This window comes from Electrophorus electricus, chromosome 6, assembly GCF_013358815.1.
Source record: "Electrophorus electricus isolate fEleEle1 chromosome 6, fEleEle1.pri, whole genome shotgun sequence".
NCBI lineage: Eukaryota > Metazoa > Chordata > Actinopteri > Gymnotiformes > Gymnotidae > Electrophorus > Electrophorus electricus.
The window spans coordinates 12,474,703-12,494,436 of record NC_049540.1 but is presented as its reverse complement, the minus strand read 5'-3'; the positions used below and the strand labels follow the sequence as shown (position 1 = coordinate 12,494,436).

Genomic DNA, 19,734 nt, shown 5'->3' with positions numbered 1-19,734 from the left:
TTGTCTTACTACGAGAACCCTCGATTGATTGTAGCATAGAGATTAAACACCACCTTCAGTATTTTACTGTTAATTAAGCAAGGATTTTGGTTATAAAGTGAATGATTTGTGCAAAGTCTTATTTTCATAGTTAAGGCCTGTAATGTCACAGCGGATAAAGTGCATCACTGAAGAAGGCTGAAGACAGACAAAAAGATGAAATACCATGAGCCTTTGATATTCGAAGGGCGCACGGGTGCAAAGCGTGGTGTTTTGCGTGATAAAAGACCAACGATGACATAATTACTCTAGGATATCCATCAGACAACATCCGTAGCCTATCTGTGCTTTCCTGTTCAAGAGGTACTACCCATTGGAGACGGTTAAAAAGCTGTCAGACGCACTGGTGAAGGGTCATTCGACGGGAGTTGGGGAGGGGGGCGCGGATCAAAGGCGCGAACACCAGTCTGAATGGCTGTTAGGTCAGACAAAGTCGTGCTCCACGGGCAGACACAAGGTACTGGTGACACATACGCCAACACCTTATTGAAAGGTGGGGACGCTGGGGTGTGAAAGGTTAGAGTATAAAGCAGGTAGATCTTGGAAAGTTGGGCTACATTTCAGTGCTGGGCGCAGACGATAAGGGAACCTCTGCGGCGCTGTTTGGGTGGACACGCGAGTAAACCATAAGGTCTTCAGGTCAGGAATTATGGCTTTGTTTGTGGACCAGGCGTTTGATTATGTACATAAAATGAATGAAGATGGAGAGACTGAAATTATCTTCAACAAAAACGAGGTCCGGTTTACAGGTGAGCACAAGGCAAATACTACGTTTCTTACAGATAATGCATTATTTGTGTTATGCACATTTGTATCATGCATATTTGAAGGACTTTTAGTCTTGTTAATAGTAATAAGTTTTAGTTGAAGCACGACGAAAGAAAGACTGCCAATCCTTGATTATTTATAACAGATGATTTTGGGGATGTTTCGCCCTTCTATAACAGCTTCATAAAACTTGCCAGACTAGTCGAAAAACAGTCTGAAATTCACCTATTTTATCTCATCAGATTCTACAAACGAGCACTCAGTATCCTCTCCGGAGCCAGACAGGACAGGGCAGCCCGAAGGACAAAGAAAACGAAAAAGAACTATTTTTACCCGTGCGCAATTATCTGAGTTGGAGCGCGCTTTCGTGGTAACCCCATACCCAGATATCGCTCTGCGCGAGAGACTTGCCGCCCTCACTTTGCTTCCCGAGAGCAAAATTCAGGTAACCTAGACATATTGAAATTTTCTTTAAATGTTTTTTCCCCCAAATTTCTAAGTCATATACTGTATATATAATATATATGTTAATTTCTGTGATATTTATTATAATCATTACGGACATTGTGTACTTACTTAAACTCAGACCTGTTTAGTTTGTGTAATAATTTATTTAACTAGTCTTCTCCATGGACAGGTGTGGTTTCAGAACAGACGTGCTCGGAGCATCAAAAGTGGCAGACTAACCAGACCAGTGAAGAGAAGTCCAGCTAGAGCAATCAATTCCAGTTGTAACCTAGCAACCAGCTTCTCTCATCCTGGCAGCAGTTTTCCAACTTCTGCTGTTCCAGAACCAAGTAGCAGACCAGAAAGGTACCAGGCATCCAACAGGAACAACCACCACCAGCAACAGCCATGTAGTCTTAACTGGGCCAGACAAGGCCTATGCCCCTGGTCTCAGAATCTGCCCCATCCTACACCGACTGCAGCACCCGTCTCTCCTGACCTCCCTGGAGTGCTCCCCTGGGGCACCAGACCAGCGAATCCACCCAGCGCTCCCTCCATGTCCACAGCTCAGATAGGGAGGCCAGTCCACTCTTCACCCCAGCACCAGTGGAGTGAGTTCATGCAGACTGGCGCCAGTACAGCTCCATATGGGGGGTTTTCGGGGCATGCAGGTAAAGCACAATGTAATGCTAATCCAAACAGGAATTCCTCTGAGTCCATGCACCAGGTGATCCCTTCGCCTGCTGCACAAAGCTACTTGGAGGGGCCCCTGCACAAACATGAACAGTCTGTTGGATCCTTTCCCCAGACCCCCCTAGGAGACATCTCTGACCTCATATACAGTGCTGCTGTAGTTGCCAATTTGGCAGACTTCTGACGTCATATGAACTGAGAAGCTTCCAATCAACCTCTATTGCTCAAAATCACGAATTTTCTTAAGATCTGTATATATGCTTATTTTTTTATGATGATTTTTTTTAAGGTGACATGGGCAGTGCCCAGTTTCAGGTTCAAGTGTCAAAGTTCTGTGTTAGCTTGATATCATTCCATTTGTGTTTAATCTTTATATTTAATCTGAATTCGCTGTATTTGGAAGCAAGTTTACTAATACTGAAATACTGAGGTATTTGTTTTCTTAGTTAAGTGTAGTGCAATCTGACGACATTCATAAAGACTAATCTGAGATGTTGCAGTGTGTTTTGATGAATTCTTTATAAATGGCCTAAATTTGTATTTTAAATATTTGTCATTTTATATTTATGTCAAAATATTATGTAAGTTTCTACCTACATACCTTATTTTATTGTTTCTGGAAAATAAAAATTTACAAGACAACAACCTGTATTGTGCATTTATTAAAAACGCACATCCTGTCTCACTGTATTTTCTGTGATTTCTTCTCACACTTAGGCCTTCTGTTTTTTCCCCCTCAAAACTTTCTGTTTTTCAGAAAACCTTGTGTATGTATTCTTATTATTCCTGTATTTGCATATTGCTTTCTTTGAATTAATTACTTTGTCTAAATGAATTGCTTCCTTTGAATAGACAGTCCCAATTTTTTGTTCCAAATTCCATTTCATGCTTTCATAACATTTCTGAACATGTTCAAAGCTTGATGCAACCAGATATATGCTAAACATGTTGAAATATATAAAAGAAAATTAAATATAAAAGGGAACAATATAATTCAGAATATTCTTGATGATATAATTAATACCATTGCTTAATGCAATGTATACTATACCCATCAAAATGTACTTGTTTGTTAGGATTTTATCATAACTTTTAAAAAAGACCATTATAAAGGTCACACTATATTTGATTTTATGTTTATAAAGGCCTTGCCAAGCCTTCAGAAAGCTTTAGTGTTGTTTAGTTTGTCCTAAAAGTAATAGCATCTAGTTTATTGATCTCCTATGTAGTGCTATTGGTCATATAATGTCAAGCCCTAATAAAATGCACAAGTGCTGTTTTCTAAGTAATAAAATATTTCTCTCTGGTAAGTGGACAGGTTGCAAATAAAAAGCAAGTCAAGTATATACTTAAAGACTAAATGAGTAAAATTTTAGGGTTAAAGTTCTGTCATCCTAACAGGGGCTTAAGTTGTATGTGGATTTGTGGATCTGGACAGTGAATTACAATTGTGGTTATTACAGAGGAAATTTGACTGCAGACCTGACAGTTTGCCTGACCTGCTGGACAGTGATCTCTTCATATCATAATAATCTCAACTGTAAAATAATCTTCAAATAAAATAAAATAAAATCCCCTAATCCAGGTGTCAAATCTACATTCTTATTCAGATATAGTTTGTGTGAGTTGGATTGTGTGTGTTCCAGATGCATTTACATCCTTTAATCTTGAAGAGATATTGAAGGGATATGTGCTTATTTAGTTATGAGCAGGACATAGAATAACACACTGGCTGACCAGTACACCATGTAATGAGTGCCCCTGCAAAAATATACTTAGCTATTGATGTCTATTTTGTCTTTTTTCAGAGAATGGGGATTAGCAGCAAATGTGTGTGCTGCATTCCCTTAATTTACATATAGTTTGGTGCCAGTTAAATCTCAATCTTTGGCGAGATCTCGCCTAGGGAGACCTGTTCAGGGTGCACCTTTTTTTAACAGCAGATGGCGGCATAGACTACTCGCCAACAGTGAATCCGCACCCGTTCGGTGTGTGATACACAGCTTTCCCCAACTCTGATCTGAAATCAGCTTCACTGGATCCGGCAGCGGCAAGTTCTGGCTAGCATCACGCGCGTGCACAGGCTAGCCGTTCTGAAAAAAGATGGCGTCCTGTGTCATACGGCGGGGGCTATTATCAACACTTAATAAATATAGTAAAACACACACGTTAAGCGTAACGTTATTTACCGCGGACCCCAATAGTAGACACGAAGTAAACAGATGCCGTTTGCAATGTCCCACGCGTGGGGTTTTTAATGTACTGCAGCAACGGTTTATGTCTTCACGGTAAGAAGTTGCTCCTTCTTTGCTAATCAGACTAGCCAGTTAGCCACCATCTTCCTGGAGCCAAATAACAGTAAGCTAGTAGGCTGTTGAACTGACGGTCTGGGCTTCATTGGGTAGATAAAGTTACGTGGTTAAACTGTATACGTATCGCTTGTTGTATGATATTCTAAAGCTCCTTGCGTTTAGAGCTTTACCGAAAGACAACGATGATGGCAGCTTGGGTAGCTAACTAGCTAGCTAAGAAGTTGCTCGTGTACAGTAGTACAAGAGGATACGTGGGATTAGTCGGGCAAAGATGTGGGGTGAAATCGGCTGGCTGGGTTTGCAAGGTCAGCTACTAACCTACTTCACTTTTACTAGCTACTCAGTTTAACCAACGATCCATTACACAGGGCTGCTTCCATAGGTTTCTTAATGTGTAAGTCGATGGAAACAGCTAGTTCAAAGTCCACTGAAATTACAAGCGACGCGATTGATATTGTTATTATTGTTATTATTATTATTATTATTAGCTAGCTAGCTAATACTAATACGGCGTTTGCATGGCTTATATCGAGCTAGTCAGTCGCATTAAGCCCACAGTGCATCCACGGTATACTGGATTTTACTCATTGTTATTATTATTCTGTTGTTATATGTTCTGTATGATCTGATGCTGGTATGGTGCGAAACAAGGCCGACTCCCACAATCCCATTTGTGCGCGGCTTAGCCAGCCAGAGGACAGATTGCAATTTTTCTTTAGTAGTTTGTAACCTGGAGATGAACCCACCAATAGCCAATCTACTGGCGTTGCTATTTTATTAATTAGTCTTAATAATGATTTACATAGTATGTAATTGTAGAGAGTAGGTAACAAAAGTACATTTATTCACTAATTTAATTCTGGTCACTATTTTACACACCTCATCTCCTATCGGAAATAGTTTTGAAATGTATAGGAAATATAAAATCAGTACTTAGACACCAATACTGTCTAGTAAAGCATGAGACTTTATAATGCTAATGCGCATGTCCATAGATATTATATATGTTTACATACATGCATGTAAACACACATGTATGTATGTATGTATGTAAACATCCTTAAGCCTCTCCAGAATTCCACTACAATTTGTTTTGTAATGCTCCTTGCTTATGTTCTTTTTTTTAGTGATCTTTTGTGTTTATTAATCCACTTTCTATTTGTTTCTTCTGTGTGTGTTTTTTGTCCTTTATATGGTGTGTCTTGTCTGCACCACCTTCTCTGTGTGTTTGTCGCTCCTGTCCAATGTTTGTTTACATAATTATTTGCATTTTTGTGTTGGCACGTGCCTTTATATGTCTGTCTTGCATTTCTTTTGTGTGTGTCCTCTTTTCGTCAGTAACAGGCCGGAGGGTAAGGTGCTAGAGACAGTGGGAGTCTTTGAAGCCCCAAAGCAACATGGCAAATATGAGACGGGACAGGTAAGAATGTACTTGCACACAAAAACACACGAGCATTCGCTTTATTCTTGGTTAAATATGATCAAATTCAGTTGTCAGTCACTTGTGCTGTACTGAAGCATAAAGCCATGATGTGCCCTCAAAAAGTGTTGACAATTCTAACATGTCTGAAAGTTTCACATCCTCACAGTATTCAAACATATTGTCACTGTTGTAAACCTAGATAACTTTCTGTCTCCCAACTAGTAGCAATATAGGACAAGGGCAAACATTATGTCGCCTTCTATCAGTGGGCTTTGGACATTTTATACCAGATTGTTTTCTATGATCTAATTCATCAGGAAGAATTTACGCCATGTAAAAGGCAGATGAAACAAAAAACAGCTAAATAAATGGTTACAGGTTTTTTCTTATGATGTGCTAAGTGCTGCTTTAGAATGTGATGAGTTGATTTAGTTTGCTTGTTTATTGCAGCTGTTCCTGCACAGTGTGTTTGGTTACCGAGGCATTGTACTGTTCCCCTGGCATGCTCGGCTCTATGACCGTGACATCACTCCTCAGGCATCCCACAGGTGAATACCGGTTCACAGATCATAGACTTTTTCCATACATGGATTAAACACTACCTGCCAAGAAAAATGGTTTGAGTGATGGGTTTCTATAAACCATTCTTCTTAGATGGGACTAGCCTTACTTATGCTTCTGACACAGTGCAGCTAGTTAATTTTGGCAAGGTTATGTGATTGGACATGAACTGTTGGAGCATTTTATTGAACTTGTCTGTCTCTGCTAAGACCTTTAACAACAAGGCAACTATAGTAATAATGGAGAGTTTGATCTCATATATAAAACAATAGTTCATATGCCCAGCTGCTAGTTCCATGATTTGCAGACCTTGGCAGAGTTATTTATAGGTGTAACATTGCAGCTTTTATATCATGAGCTGCTGCTTTTTTGTTGTTGTTGATGACATTTTGCCAAAGATTGATAGAGGCCAGACTGCACACATTTCTTGATGTGCTCATGTTTCACTCTTTTCAATTGATGACTCACAGCTGCAAAGACACCGGACTGTAAGCACAACATTTACTGTTACCCACAGCTGCATTTTTAAACCTTTGGTTGTTACCAAAGGTGATGTTTTGATGTGATACGGCAACACTAACTGACGGACTGGTGTTATTTTTCACCTGGGCGACATGGTGTAGTGCCCTGTGTGACTGTTGTTCGTCACTAAGGGCATTGTGGTGGTCTTTTCTCCTACAGTAAGCCAGAGCCCCCAGGTGCACATGGATCAAAGGAAGTCAAGGGCAAAACGCACACATACTACCAAGTGCTCATCGACACCAGAGACTGCCCACACATAGTGAGTTAATGTGCACTCACACACAGACTATCCTATAATCTCTGTTGGGAAGGTTAGTTTGGTTGTCACTGGAAAAACTGCTCATTTTGTTTCAGAGGATAATAGAATTGGCAGATACAGCATTTAGTTTAGTCCTTCATCGTTCTTACTCTCTGATCAGTGTTCTGACACCCTCCTCCATTTACGACTTTACATGTATGCTTCGTTATGCTTGGTGATTCAATTCAAATGTGCTCTTTTTCTCTTTGGCAGTCACAGAGATCACAGACAGAGGCTGTCACATTCCTGGCCAATCACGATGACAGCAGGGCCCTGTACGCCATTCCAGGTGAGTTCATGTGCAGCGTATCTGCTTACCAGCCTTCTAAGCATAGCACATCAGCTTTTTCCTGGCAGTCTGATAAAGCAAATGTCGTCCAACTAGTTGCCTTAGTTGGAAACATGCATGTTATGCCATGAGTGAAAATTAACTCTATTTATACGTACTCCTCTCTCTGCCTCCCGTGTTAACGTAGTGCGTTTATCCCCTTATCTAACTCAAGCATTGGTTTTTTTTTTTTTTTATCTTCCTAGGTCTGGATTACGTGAGTCACGAGGACATTCTGCCATATAACTCTACAGATCAGGTCCCTATTCAACATGAGCTTTTTGAGAGGTTCCTCATGTTCGACCCATCCAAAGGTATTCGCTCATCATTTGAGTCCTTGAATTACAAGGCTGCATTTGTCTTGTCTAATTGCTAGTCTCTTCCCTGTCTGTGTGTTGCGTGCGTCTGGTGCGTGTGTGTGTTTGTGCATGGTCGTGTCCACAGTGCCCCCGTTCGTACCGAGAGACACATTGCGCGCATGGCAAGAGAAAAACCATCCGTGGCTCGAGCTGTCCGACGTCCACCGCGAAACGACAGAGAACATCCGAGTGACTGTCATCCCGTTCTACATGGGCATGAGAGTAAGCGGTTCTCCTTTGTCCATGCCCAGTGATCAGGCCCCTTTTCCCAAAGCCCTACCTTATCCCAGCTTTTGCAGTCCAGGATTCAGTGCTCAGCCTGCTTAGATGTTCTAGCACATGCTGTACAACTTGTGTTGAAATTATGAGCTTTGAAAAGTCTGTTAGGGAAAGGAAAGTGCAGGCCTTTTTAAAAGGTGATGGTGATGCACTTGACTTTATTGGAAATGGGAGCTTTCGGCTCTTGAATCAAAGCTGCTTGGTGTAGTAGGTACACACAGTGGTATTGTATTTTGCCTCAGTTGTAAGTCACGTTTTAAAGTGTCTGCCTCATAAGTAATTAGAAATGTAACTAAATGGGACTGAAATCTCTTGTCTACTGCTCTTGGGTATTCTCAGCCTTCATCAATGCCATCTAGTGGCTATACTCTCTAATAGTACATTATGGGCTTATTAAATCCTGGAATATTGAAGTATTGGGTACATATAGGCTAAAAATAATCATAAGATAGTGAATTGAATTACATGATCATAACTATTATTGATTTAATCTCAATTCTTGAAATCCCACAGGAAGCACAGAATTCTCATGTTTACTGGGTAAGTGAAAAATCTCAGATAAGTCATTACTTTGAATGTTTAAATGAAAATTGATGCATCAAATTCTGAGCAATTTTTTGACCACTGTAGCAAAAACTTGGGATACTATAGCAACCGGTTACTGACCACCTAGTTACAGCATAGCAACCGCATCTTTTTTTTTTTGTGTGTGTGTGTGTGTGTGTGTGTGTGTGTGTGTTTTTCTATGCATGTGTATGGGCTTATTTGTGGTTCAGTGGCGTTACTGCATCCGCCTGGAGAACTTGGGGAACGAGGTGGTGCAGTTGAGGGAGAGACACTGGCGGATCTTCAGTCTTTCGGGAACCCTGGAGACGGTCCGAGGCCGTGGGGTCGTGGGCAGGGTGAGAAGCCTGAACCGCATGCACACCGTCCACGTGTCGTATCCAAGACCCCGGCTGAAATCATATAAGATGGTTGCCATCCCAAATTAAACATTTTCCACATTGTAACAAAACAGCTGAAGTAAATCATTGCTTTGGGTTATAATGTTTGTGAGAAGCGTATCCTCTAGGGCTACCTGATAATGGTGGGAAAAAGGATAATTGTGATTTTGACCACTGCAGTGAATCCACAAAACCACTGCAGGCTTTTGTTGACTAGCCGCTAGCAGAAATCAGAGCTGTGCTGATTTCACAGGCGATTTATTTGGCTGCCCTGGTATGTTCCGACCTTTTACCCAGTAACCTTCTCAGCAGCAGTACCGCACAGACATGTCCGTGACTGTTCATGCCTGCATGTTGGCTTGTCATGCAACACTTGGTGGTCGCCACCTTCACCCAGTAAAAGGTGTAGGTTACTTTTACTGTTCTGTTTCTGTTAAGTATCATAAATCTGTATTTTTGTTTATCTGTATGTTTTGTTGTTCACAAGTGGCAAGGATCTAATGGTATTATTTAAAACCCCAGGGAAATGAAATCCATTAAATCACTTCCTGTTTGTTTTGTTCTGCTCTGAATGCTCCAAATTAGAAATCTAGAGCTAAGTTATAAGTGTGTGTGTGTGTGTGTGTGTGTGCGTGCGTGTATGTGTGCGTGCGTGTATGTGTGCGTGCGTGTATGTGTGCGTGCGTGTATGTGTGCGTGCGTGTGTGCGTGCGTGTGTGTGTGTGAGACAGGAGCCAGTGTTGTCCAAAGAACAGCCAGCTTTCCAGTACAGCAGTCACGTCTCCCTACAAGCCCCCAGTGGTCACATGTGGTGAGTGTCTCATGCACACTTCAACACACCTGCAGCTGTGAGTGCTGATAACTCACATGCCACGTTATTAAGCATGCAAGAATACCTTTGGCTTCTCTGTGCTCTGTTTATTTTTGTCAAACTCATTAGGCGTTCGGCAAAAAAACAACAACAACAAAAAAACGTATCACCAGATTCAAAATGATGTTAACAGGAAGTAACATAAGATAAATAAGTTGTTTTTTCATTCATAAATGTGGATTGCAGGCATATTTTACCATTTGAGTGATGTATGGTGCTACCACATTTTGTCCTCTTTTGGTTTTAACATTAGTGATTCATAATGGAACAGCGTTCTGCAAAAAATACCACCTGAACCTTTCTGACAGTAAATGTCTTGGTAATAAGCCAGTGTGGATTTTATGATCTTTCCTCTTTGAATGTTGGGTCACACAAGCAATTCATTAACAGAATTTAGTTTACGTGCCAATTTAACTAATTGGCAAATTTAATTTAAGCGGCACATTACCGGTCTGTTTGAAGTGAGCATGATGGCAACTCTACAACTACAATAGTAGGAATATACAAAGGAAATCTCGAAATACCACGAACCTTTGCAATAAGAAATGCAATTTTTGGTGTTACAGAGAAAGAAACTAAACAGATAGATTGAGAAGAAAGAATTTTGCTGCTCTGCCTTGATTTAGAAGAACTAAAGTATAGCAATTCAGTGTAACCATGCTGTTCCTATCTTGGCGAGCGTTACAAATGTGTTACATTTTTAGGCAACTGGCAGTTTTCGGCGTGCTACTGGTCTGACCACGGGTTAGTCAGTCATCTGTTTCTTAGCAGGGGTCTTTTATATGCAGTGCCTCAATGACTTGTCAGTTTAGAGTGGCTCTCTTCAGGCACAGGTGAATTTAACACAGCGGTAAGTCGACACTGGTGCACTCATTACTGCCATAGTGACTTTATTAAAAGGAATGAAATGCTGTATCGCACAGTTTGTATGGTGTAGCACAGTTACCGTCACGTTTTATGAATTGGCTCATTCAGAGTAATTACGAGTAAGGTAGTCTTGTGGAAACACCCCATCCTCAATTTAATAAATGCAATAGCTCGTATTAAGAAACTGCAGGTTTAAAGAGCAAACATCTGTTCGAGCACTTGCTTTTATGAAGGCTGTGCAAATACTGGTAATTTTGCTTCACTGCTTTTAATGGCCATTTCTTTTTATATGGCTGTATTGAGTCCTTTTTATGCACTTTATTTGTACTGAGTGCTTTGAAGTAGGTCTAAATAGAGACTTATTGAGAGCACGTATTTGAATTTAAAAGAAGACACCCCCACAAGATATTTGTCAATATCTTCAACTGAAGATAAAGTTGAAGGGGATTTGACGCCGACCTGCTCTGGTACTCTGTGTGTAGGCACCAGTTGACTCCATCTTGCAGACCTCTTTCATTACCCAGTCTAACAAGGTGGTGGTGATTTAGTTGGGATTTTGCAGACTGCCTTTTATTTCTCTTGACGCCACTGCCTGCTTGCCATTTAATGCTGACGTAGCCACGTCCAGTGTCCTAGACACCCACTGTATTGGCCTCCAGCTCAAAAATAACAAAACCGTGGGAAGGCTGGGTGTTCCTCCAACTGACATTTGCTCACAGATAGTGTATCGTGCGGAGGCTGCCTGCTGGAGTGGAAGGGTGTGGACTCGGCAAACTGCCTGGGCTTTTTGGGCTTCGGGTGCCACTTGCATGTGCTTACAGGTGCTGCCAGATGAAAAAGACCAAGCAGAAATCTTTTGTACATTTTACGGTATGTGTGTATAAGGGTAGCATTCATGACATGAGTTTGAACATGTATGAGATGCCTTGTTCTGTCGTGAAGAGAGCAGAACACGTCTCTTTTTACCACACGTGCCCTTTTGTAATTGTTGAGTCGGCCGAGGTCCTTGTTAGCACGCTTGTGTATGTGGTGGGGATGTCAAATCCCTGATGTTTCTGAGCACATCTTATGTATAACAGGATCCGTTGGGGAAGCTGCTAGTGCCAGCGTGTGTGTGTAGGTGATGACGGGTATCATGATGGCGTGTGTGTAGGTGATGACGTGTATGAGTAACGAAGGTGGGGCTGGTGGCAGGGACCGGGGCACTGGCTCTCTGACAGTGCGTCTCCTTGTGTCTCTTGACCCCTGCAGGGGCTCCTACAGGCTCGAGAGGCCCAACGGCACATTCTTCGACGTGCGCATCCCTCCCTTCTCTCTCGAGAGCAAGAAGGACGATACTCCCAGTGGCTTCCTGCCTGGGCCCTTCACCTCGCTGGCCTAAGAGCCCAGAGCCCTGGCCCAGCCCCTTCCTGGTCTAACCCCTGTCCTCCGTGTTCCAGCCCTTCTGAATCAGGAGCACGCTCATTCTCCAAACATGCTCTCTCACCTCTACTTTGTTCTTTAAGTGTCCCCCCACAGAATCATTTGTTCACCTTTTGCCCTTGTATGTCTCCATGACCCCTACAACAAATTCTCACAGTACTTTGCTGCTTCCATCTTGCTACCATAATGTTATCTTGTTTAGTACTTATCTTTTGTATATCTTTCACTTTTTACCCTAAGCTTAATTTCTTTGAGCTCTGTAATTTAACCCACACATCCCAAAGCTACTTCATGACACCAGTCAGACTAGCATTGTTTGTTTCTTGCCTTAAACTCCAGCCTGCTAACCCTCTCTTTGGTGCCCCTTTCCTAACCCTCATTTCAGCTTGCCCAATCACTTCTCTGTCCCATCACCTCTCTGTTCTCTCTGGATTAGTTTCCTAACATTCTGACTTTAAATGATGCTATCGGTATTTAACCTCAACTCTACCTCACTAATAAATCCCTTGTCCAGCTCACTCTGTCACTCTCCTCCACTGAAAGGGTACAATTCAGAAACCTAAATTAAGTTTCAATCTAAACAGTCATGGCCAGATTCCCTAGACATAGGTGAATCTTAAGCCTAGACTACAAAACTCTCTCCTGTTGACTTGCCACCGGCATTCCAGTTTAGTCCATAACTAAGCTTATATCAGATCCAGGAAACTCGAGTCACAGTGGAGAATCTAAATGAACAAATTTCCATGGGTCCGTAGGTTTTGCATATACAAACTTTCAAAACAAAAAAATGCTGGTGCATGCTCAGTTGTTTTCAGTCCGATTTATGTAATCGGTTATAAATATATAGTGCTGACCGTAGAGCTGCACTCTTGAGTCTCCACTGTGCTTGAGACATACAGGCTTCAGATTACCTTCAGCTTCACCCAAAGCTCCCGTGCAAATGAGGTCATGCTGACTGACCCCCAGTAACCTTTCACTCTTAATATGCTGCATTTGCGTTTTTTTGGGTGGTGTTCCTTTAACGTGGGTTTGGAGAAACTAAATACGAGTGTGCTGTCTAATCCCTCTACATGTGGACCTGCTCTCCTTGTCTCTTCCCTGCACTGTCCTGAACAGAGGGGGATGTATGCAATCTTTTTAACAGATGCTGTGCATTCAACGAGCAAGGGGGGAAAAGAAGGCTCGTACATTTTTATTATTCCTTAGTGTAAAACCAGGTCCAGGATTCATTCAGTAAATGTGTGTGATGTACCCAAACTGGACAGCTAAAAGCACAATTCTAGAGGTTTGTTTTATAAGGCTTCTCTGAGGAAGAGAGAGTGAGTATCTAATTGAAAAGTATCTAATTGAAATCTGAAGCACCTTGAACATAGGTAGGTTCCGTGGTAGGTTGTTCTGCTAGCTGGTATTGGCTGGATCATCTATTCTCTAATTTGCTCCATTTATAAGCACTTGGAATAAGAAATAACAGACAATCTAAAGTATTAAATCAGCATTTCCCAATGTCCTAACTGTTGCACTGCCTCTAGGTTGACAGCACTTATCATTTCTTGTTGTATATTAGAATTTCATTATGTCAACCTCAAGAAAATATCACGCTGTATTACCTGTACCCTAAACGCATGCCATGTTTGAATGTAGAAATCCATTTTAAATCCTGTTTCTGAAGGACTGTGAAAGTGGGAAGAATCAAGCACTAGTTATGGATAGTTGGGAAAAGTATATCATCATAGCGAAAGTATTTATATTGTAATATTTTATTGAACTAATTTGCATGAATGAAAACATGACCATATGTCAGTGTGTTGAGTACCCTGACTTTAGTGAGCAAAAGACCGTTTGTTTTGCTCATGTGTTAATGGACAACTAGGCTAAGAGCTGACTAATAGTCCTGAACGAAACAAGCATTCTCCCGAGTATTAATGGTTCATGCGTTTTCGGCTGTGTAACAATCTTCAAAGTGCCAGATGATGAGAATAATTTATTGCAATAGCAATATGAAACCATGCAGCCTTATTATCATTACAAATATAGATGACAGGCAACACAACAAATATAGATATGAAGAATACATATCCGAGGTTTGTTTTTTGTTTGGCTTTAATGTATATAGGCATGATAATGTTGGATCTTAATTGTACGTTTTGTCAGAATGCTGGTTGCCTGTCAGTGATGTGTAACACAAATGGTTAAGTGTAGGCGTCAGGCATCCTAGCTCTGGTACACATGGTTTAGTTCCTGCTGTTTTATTTCGCTTCATGTGAACTCTAGTCAGAATATGCTATAATTCTCTTGCCCACCACAGTTCTGCAAGCTGGTGCTGTTTGTGTGTATGATATAAGATGTTGCTTAGCTAGACAGAAACTGTAATCATTCAGGAAACATTGTCCCTCACGAAAACAGTTTATTACAAACAAAAAACAGGTTATTACATCTGAGTTGCTTTGGTTGTAATCCACAGCTTTTTCTCATCCTGGAGTAAGAATCAGTTGATTACATATACCTACCTTTTTACACTTGAGATGGGTGACACTACTGCTTAATTTTATTTGTAATGTTAATAGAGGTCTGTCAGTGATAGAGTGCTCAGTTGACTCTTTAAAGATGTTTAATGGTTTTAAGGAGTGATTGTGAGTACTTGATTATGATGGGGGTGTATTGTTGAATTGATCTGGCATTTAGGAAATAATAATAAAATCAACTTTTGAATATTTTGACTACTGTATATTTTATATACTGTACTGTATAAGTACACAATATTCTCTATACCCAAGCACAGATCTGCAAATACAAACACGTCCTCACACACTTGTCCGTGTAGCTCGCAAAGTAAGAGTTTGCGCTGGCAACGGTCTGCCTTTTCATGCCGCCAGTTTCCTTTGTGGCTGCTGATTGGTTGTTTCCGCCTTCCATAGGGGGATATTCACCTTCCAGAGGGCCAATGGCAACACGTTCGACGTGGCTATCCCCTCCTTCTCCCTGGACAGCCACGGGCACAGGGACAGCCCTTACTCCTTCCTCTTCTGAAGCAGCACATAAACCCTACGCTCGTCACCGGCACCCCACTCGCCCCCGTGCATCCCCGTCACCCTCCCTATCCCTTACGCCCTGCACCACTGCTCAGACCTTGTGGTCCTAGCCATCCAACATGCCTTACTCGTCGCCTTCACGTGTCCCCTGGTACGTGCGCTTACCTCCTTTTTTTAGTTGCCGCACTTTTGTTTCCACCCCCAACCTCCCTGTGCGCTTCTCTCCCGTCATCGCTGTCTTCTGGCCTCAGCCCCTACCCTCGGCCCATTTAAGGCCCCTTCTGAGGGTTCCTTCGCCTGCCTCAAGAGAAGTCTTTTTAGCCTGGCTTTGCTGCACACTCAGACTCAGAGTATTATGACCTGTTGACTAGTTTTGAATCTCCTGACTTTTAAAAAGGTTGTTTTGAGTTCTAGGAGCCTAATTGTGAATATTTGAGTTGGTAGTTGGGTATAAATCTTTTAAAATGCTTTCTGTTTACAATCAGGAGTCATTCTAGTTAATCTACATTCATCCTACCTATTTTGATGCAATCAGCACATTTTAGGATGCAGTTCAGTGCAAGCTTTGTTTCATTTATAGGTGTCCTGAACCTAATTTACTTAGTCTAGCCCTACATTTGTTAATTGTTTTTTATTCAGATTGCAGTTCTTCACAAATACCATGGCATCTCCTATGTGCCTTGTGTGTAGATAGCTCCTGTACTAACTCCTGTGGAGTTCATATATCAATTACATCTCAAGCTTTCAATCCACCATTATGGCTACTTGTGACTTTCTTATGTAGTATTACCAACTTGGATATTCTGAACAATTACAGTTCTCAGTTATCAGATCCAGAGAAAATACAAGTACATAAAAATCTAAGAATTTTTGAAGAATCTGCTGACCCTAATCTGTTGATCCAAATCAAAGTTCCTGAGTATAGCTTGATCATGGATAATAGTTACAGGGACCAGAGCCTGTATTTATTTCACTATAACCCTAGGATAAGTTATTTTCAACAGAACAAGGATGTGTGTGGGATGCCCCTTGATACCCAAATGAAAAGTTTAGCATGCCAGAACTTTTGGTATTTTCTCGACTGGTCTGACAACTCCTATAACATTCCTTAACATTGATCGGTAGGATGAGGGGGCTCTCTGACGCACTTATGTGAACATGGCGAAGAGAAAGACTGATGTTGGTATTGCATTCAGTTATAGAAAATATTCTTGTATATATCCCTTATTTATCAGCGTATACAGTTATCAAAACCTAATCATTTTTTCCCCTCCACAATACTTTGTTTACATACAGTGAACCTAGTAGTTCGCTACATTTATGTAATGTTCTTAGTGTTGACACATTCATTACCGCGGGTTCTCTTTGAAGTATAGACAGCCAATACTGTCCTGACCGTGACACCCAGGAACGGGACCAAATTAGTTTTTTTTCCCCCCTTTTCCTTTTCTTTTCCGAACACACGACAGCCAGTATCGCACACAGCACTCCTGTAGCCATGATTGACCAATTTCTTGATCCTTCCCCCTGACGACATATGAACTTAATTGTTTGGCATCAAATGCATAGTGCTCCTAGTCTCCTGACCTTAACACGGCAAGAATTGGTGCAACCATGATTACCTAATCTGACATAGTGATAATCATGAAAGACTAAATATTGTCTAGTCTGATCTCTGCATAACGTTACTGATAGTAAAAGAAACCTGCATTCCTAATCTGAAGTGTTAACTGTTGCATTTGCTTTTTCTCTATAAATGATAACCAATGTAAACACACGGCATCTTTACAAGTTCTAGCATTTTATTTTTGTATGTGTGTGTTTATTGGAAGATTTTTATTTATTTATTTATTTACTTTACATAACAGGTGATCCTAAAGGAAACTAAGGGAAGTTTGCTTTTTAAACTAATAAACATGAGAATGTGTTTAGATCTGGTTTCTTATTTCTTTATTGTTGGCTGAAGACTGGTCATTTCAGAATTGATCATATCAGAACACATTTCAAGTTTTAGCTTTCACATCAGCATGCTTCGTTTAGAGGCGTCACCCATTGGGTACAGTGAAAATGCGCATCCGGGGTGAATATGGCGCCTCGGTGTGAGAGACGAGGTGTGGATAAAGCACACTCTTTTATTTTCACACAGGGGGACGTTCCGCATTGAGAGGACGGATGGGTCACACTTTGACGTGCGTATTCCACCTTTCTCCTTGGAGAGCAACAAAGATGACAAGTCTCCTCCTGCTAGGTACAACTGGTAGAGCAAACTGCTCTGGATACAAGTGGTACTGAGCCAATCCAAAACCAGCTTCCCCCCCCCCCCCCATTTCAATTCGGACCTGTATTATTACAATAAAGTAAACATAAACCTAGTTTCAGGTTACCAACAAAAGCCATCTTAGATCAGGTCACCGAACGTCACATAGGAGTTTCTCGAATACCTCTCAAGATGTATCGTCATCCCTTTAATACTGTATTTATCAGTCTTGTGTGTAGGTTTTCATTATTGAAATCCACAGCATAAACTACTTCACTGTTTGCAAGGTAAATGAAGCACAAGCATAAGGAGCAGAAATAAGGATTGAAAGCACTGCTGCTATATTAAGCGCTCAGCTCTGTTTAGTAAACAAACATCAGATTAAAGGAACATCAAATGTGTGTGTCAATTGTACATTGCATGACGCTGGCACAAAGCTGATAACAATGCGTAAAAATGGTTTTGGGAATATGGTGAAACTGCCATTCTGACATGGGCCACCACATAAGAGAGACTTGTAAGATATTGTGAGCCTTGAATTAGGCTTTTCATGGACAGCTTGTCATTGTACCTTTTAAACTGTGATGTTGGTTGTGGGTTAAAATGTTTTGTTTTGGCTGCTGTGTTAATCTACTTTATGATGTAGATTAGACTGAAGCAGTGCTCCTCTTTGCCAGTCTCTGTTTATTCCTTCAGCCTGCCTTCCTGCACACTTAAGTTCCATGCCAGACCTAACACATTCTGCTCTGGTCGGGGCTGGGTTTGTTTTTGTTTTTGTTTTTGTTTTTCTCCCTTCCTTCCTTCTTTTTTTCTTCTTTTTCTTCTTCCCTCAATCACTCTTGCATTCTCTGACAGCAAAGAGGCAATCACACAGAGGTAGTGAGCCGACATGAACCTAATTCCAATCATCAGCATGGAAAAGAGTAAATTGGTTACCAGTTTGGCCCAGATTTTGCCATTTGCCAAGTGCTTGGAAAATGTAATGGGCCAAAGTAGCCAGCAATAATTCTAGTGGTGTAGAAGACCCGCCTGAAAAGCATGTCCTCATTCTCTTTGCCTGTAATATTGACCGACATTGTTTTGAGGTTATAATAATGGCCGTATGATTTCTGAGTGTTGTTAAAGGCCATGATTTTTGAAGTGCTCTATTCCATGTCCTTCACTTAATCCAGACTCAGGAGAAAATATATTTTACTGGAATAGGTATACAAGCTTTGGGATGTTGTTGAACTTTGTAGGTAGATACCCAGGAGGAAGAATGATGATCACTGTTATAATGTTCTCCCTGCTCTGACAGACCCGGTTCGCCCCAAGAATGGATGGGTAATGAGCTGATGAGTTGAGTCAGATGCATCTTGTGCCTCTCTGATACTGGAATAAGAACACAGGTTTGGAGAATGGTCCTCGATGTTTACAGTTTTAGGCCCATTGGTCCAGCAAGGAGAACTGATTATTTGAGCACACTGAGGCTTGAGAAGCAATTATCATTATTCTAAAGTGTAACTGGGTGTGAAATGTGAAAGGTCAAATTGTTCACAGTGTTTGTCGTACATGGTACGTTACACAATGGCTAATGTAGTTTTCAACAAATTTTGAGCAAAAAAAAATTAGATTAAGTGAATTTCCAAGTCTCATCACTTCCATTAAAGGAACTTTTAAAATGTGATTTTTCTTTTTGACACCCTTTATTCTTGTGGAGTCTTTTGATTTTGTCAAGTTCACTTAAAAAAAAAAAGCTGATTTCTGTCTTCTTCTGAATGTGATTAAGTTTTGTCTAAGAAGATGTGTTTGAATATTTGTTTAAGATGTAAACGTATGCATTTGTGACCAAGAGAGCATCAGTATGAATGAAGAATGTGTACATGTAAGGAAATATTCTCACCTTTTGCATTTTTAAACTACTCAATCTCTGTAATAGGAGACTGTTTGACCTTAAATTTGACTTACATTTAAAATCTAATCCTGTCTAAATTATGAAGGATGTAATGGTAAAGTTTGTTTTGAAAATGTACAAATAAAGACAAGGTTTATAATAGTTAATAACGCTCTCTTACTTCCTTTGTTGAGATTGTAGGTTCTTTGTTTTCTTATTAATTCTAAAAAATAGTACCTCTTTAAATAAAATATAGTATACAATATACCTAATAAGTCATTGGAAATGGACAAGTGTTTTTGTTTCTGTAAACCGGCAGACCTGATTTGAAATTATGGTACTAAGCCTCAAAAGACACAATTTTCACTGGGCTTCAGATGACTAACATGCCGGGTCAAGAACAACCCACTTTTTGGCCTTGATACTTGTCATCGATACAGCA

General features: G+C 40.8%; 2 protein-coding genes across 10 annotated transcripts; both read left to right on the top strand.

Annotated features, from left to right (window-relative positions):
* The first annotated feature begins 577 nt into the window (after positions 1-577).
* On the top strand, positions 578-2,461 carry sebox (SEBOX homeobox). Its single transcript, XM_027017752.2, has 3 exons — positions 578-788; positions 1,050-1,252; positions 1,445-2,461. Exons 1-3 carry the CDS (start codon positions 689-691, stop codon positions 2,129-2,131), a joined length of 990 nt encoding a protein of 329 aa, XP_026873553.2. The 5' UTR covers positions 578-688; the 3' UTR covers positions 2,132-2,461.
* Positions 2,462-4,042: 1,581 nt separating this feature from the next.
* On the top strand, positions 4,043-19,459 carry LOC113582109 (polymerase delta-interacting protein 2-like). 9 transcript variants are annotated; one of them, XM_027017715.2, is made up of 13 exons: positions 4,043-4,235; positions 5,598-5,679; positions 6,133-6,230; positions 6,925-7,024; positions 7,277-7,352; positions 7,598-7,705; positions 7,836-7,972; positions 8,543-8,569; positions 8,806-8,931; positions 9,701-9,784; positions 15,049-15,313; positions 17,309-17,410; positions 18,717-19,459. In XM_027017715.2, exons 1-13 carry the CDS (start codon positions 4,051-4,053, stop codon positions 18,752-18,754), a joined length of 1,428 nt encoding a protein of 475 aa, XP_026873516.2. In that variant the 5' UTR covers positions 4,043-4,050; the 3' UTR covers positions 18,755-19,459. The 9 variants fall into 9 exon arrangements, with proteins under 9 accessions (XP_026873516.2, XP_035382949.1, XP_026873518.2 ...); XM_035527056.1 differs by having other exon boundaries at positions 5,604-5,679; positions 17,309-19,459; XM_027017717.2 differs by lacking the exon at positions 15,049-15,313 and having other exon boundaries at positions 9,705-9,784.
* The last annotated feature ends 275 nt before the right edge of the window (positions 19,460-19,734 follow it).

Excerpts from the sequence above, each read along its gene's own strand:
- sebox (XM_027017752.2), top strand. The coding sequence starts at position 689 with ATGGCTTTGTTTGTGGACCAGGCGTTTGATTATGTACATAAAATGAAT. Across the intron at positions 789-1,049 it reads AAACGAGGTCCGGTTTACAG|ATTCTACAAACGAGCACTCA; the intron begins GTGAGCACAAGG and ends TTATCTCATCAG. Across the intron at positions 1,253-1,444 it reads TTCCCGAGAGCAAAATTCAG|GTGTGGTTTCAGAACAGACG; the intron begins GTAACCTAGACA and ends CTCCATGGACAG.
- LOC113582109 (XM_027017714.2), top strand. The coding sequence starts at position 4,051 with ATGGCGTCCTGTGTCATACGGCGGGGGCTATTATCAACACTTAATAAA. Across the intron at positions 5,680-6,132 it reads GCAAATATGAGACGGGACAG|CTGTTCCTGCACAGTGTGTT; the intron begins GTAAGAATGTAC and ends TGTTTATTGCAG. Across the intron at positions 7,025-7,276 it reads CCAGAGACTGCCCACACATA|TCACAGAGATCACAGACAGA; the intron begins GTGAGTTAATGT and ends TCTCTTTGGCAG.